This window comes from Conger conger, chromosome 9 (assembly GCF_963514075.1).
Source record: "Conger conger chromosome 9, fConCon1.1, whole genome shotgun sequence".
NCBI lineage: Eukaryota > Metazoa > Chordata > Actinopteri > Anguilliformes > Congridae > Conger > Conger conger.
In genome coordinates, this window is record NC_083768.1 from 34461435 (window position 1) to 34463934 (window position 2500).

A 2500-nucleotide genomic window follows, 5' to 3' on the forward strand; every position below is an offset into this window, starting at 1 on the left:
ATACTTCCATGTTCAAAGTCACTTAGGTGATATTTCTTTCCCATTCTCACATTTGGTCTGAACAATAGTTGAACCTCTTGACCACGTCTGCATGCATTTATGCTGCCACACAATTGGCCGATTAAATATTAACAAGCTGGTGTACAGGTCTACCATATAAATTGCTCCCTGAGTCTATATTACGCAATGCAAAAACTTAGCATTTGAAAAGATAGTGGACAGATATGTGTAAACGTAGTGTGTAAGCATTGAGTGACAGGGAGTATGGGTGCTCTCGTGTTTGCGGTGCCTGTGTGCGGCTCTGGAATGGCTGCAGCAGACACTCAAACGCATTGTAAAAAAGGAAACTGGCGGATCCCAGACAGATGGGCGCGCGGGCGTGACTGGGGACGGTGCAGCCCGCGGCGCGCATCATGACGGGACCCAGGCGCCATTAATATTCATCCAGCGGCGGCGGCTGGGGAGATTGATGGCGGATGCGCGGGCAGCGTTGTTTAGGAAATGGATTTGCGCGCGCTTTGGGTATTGATGAAGTGTCTGACGCAGGACACATTCATAATAATAACGCCGATCAGGAGGCTGTCTGGATCGCAGCTGAGCGGGATTTACTGCCGTAGCCCGTTAGCGCCTCGGGGCCTGACGCAAGCACGTCTTTATTCGCGCACGGCCAACGGCGCGCTTTCCAACGAAAATACACTGGCCCCTGAGGACCGTTCTCAGAAGTGCGTCTGAGTAACGGCGAGCCGGGTTTAAGGGTGCCGGTCTTTCTACCCGTGTGTTCGAACGCCTGTCCTGTTTTTCTCTCCCTCTCCCCTTTTCAAGAGCTCATGGGTCACACTGTTTGACCATAATGCGCTTTGTGCACAAGATGTGGCCATAACTCTCAACAATGTGTTAACCACCGCTAACGACCAGTGAATAAAACAACGAAGCAAATCCGTATTTACCACAGTGTAGCATGTATTTTATTACTAATAAACACTTCTATCACTGTAATCTCCCTTTGCTTTTTGTAGAAAGTTAACCAGAGTTGTTGTGGGACATCTCTGTCTCTAGGTCCCCCGTGAGTGGCCTGCAGATCCGCTATGACCCACCAGGCGCTGGTGTCCTGGGTCCCACCGCCAACGGCCCCGGCTCGGCCCCCCCGCTGGCCACCAGCATCGAGCAGCTCCTGGAGAGGCAGTGGAACGAGGGCCAGCAGTTTCTCCTCCAGCAGGGGACCTCTGGGGACCGTAAGGGCCGCTTCCTGCTTCCTACATCCTGTTTCCCATTTCCTGGTTCCTTTCCGCTTCCTACGTCCTGCATTCTGCTTGCTTCCTTTTTCGGGAGGAGCTGATGGGTTGAGATTTAGTCCCAAATTAAATCTTAACTACAATGCTTCCTGCCCCAAGAAGATATTAAAGTGAGTTATTACTAACAGTTGAGGTAACGTGCTCCTCATTTAGCTGCTAGGTTGTGTACACTAAGAGGACTGACTCTTTGGTGGTGCAGAATTCTGTAGTACTGCTAATTCTTATCATTCTTATTTTCCATGTAAATGACATGTTATCTTGTGGGCGTTGCTCAAGATTAATTAAATCACATTGTTTCATTTTGGACGATATTGAATAATCGCACCTGCATTGTCTGTCCAGTCAATGCGCGCATGTCAAATTGAATGAATGTCTAGAATCGCTACTTTGCCGTTTACATTGTGGCTTCATTACGCCTAATCTGTGCGTAATTGCTTCCGTAGTTGCAAAATGGCGATAATTACCATTGAATGAAAGCGTGGTAGCTATTGCGTCATTCGGTTTAATGGCATTTTATTGTCTATGTAATTTGATTACTTTGTACGTGATTGCGTTTTTTCAGGTTTTGTTGCTGGCCGCCATCTTCTCATGGTTATTAATGGTTTTCGGAGCTCTTAGTGTCCAGTGCATCTCTGGTGGCTCTGGCTGTTAGCGTGGCGGCTAGGCTGGGTGCTTTGTTTTGGCCTGTTTGCGCTGTAAGACTAGCAGCTGCCATGATAAAAATGCTAATGGCGCGCGGGTAAGTGCGCGCGCGGCTAATCCTGTTAGACTGAGCACATTAGCATGGGCCCCAGCCCAGAGCCACTGAGCGACCAGATGGCACGGGGCCCCTGGGGCAGCGAGGGGCCCACCCACCCTCCCCTAGGGTGCCTTGCCTCCGAGCAGGCCCCTAAAGAGCCGCATCTATCCTAAAACGCTCACATAGGATCGGTGGTCACTGCTTTCTAGTGAATACTGAGGTGCTGTGGGGTCGGTGAAGAATTTGGGTGCAGTGGGTCCAGTGAAGACTGAGGTGCAGTGGGATCTGGATCTGACTGTGATCTGGAGGATCTTACTTTATTCACTCTCTGATGATGAGTCTGAATGCCCCCACACGTCTGAAACTCATCTGTTTCACTCAGAGCCTAAATGGCTTTTAAACCTGTGCATTCCAGCACAGACTAATATTTGGTTGGTAATTAAACGTGAGCACAGCACTCCTTTTAAAT

At 49.4% G+C, this 2500-nt stretch overlaps 1 protein-coding gene across 18 annotated transcripts in view; it reads left to right on the forward strand.

The window, feature by feature from the left end:
* LOC133136277 (protein AF-10-like) overlaps positions 1-2500 on the forward strand; it is a 57234-nt gene that overhangs the window by 48258 nt on the left and 6476 nt on the right. For all 18 annotated transcript variants that reach the window (XM_061253607.1, XM_061253600.1, XM_061253610.1 and 15 more), the window contains one exon: positions 1057-1232. In XM_061253607.1, coding sequence (XP_061109591.1) covers positions 1057-1232 — 176 coding nt within the window. The remainder of the gene's footprint in view (positions 1-1056; positions 1233-2500) is intronic.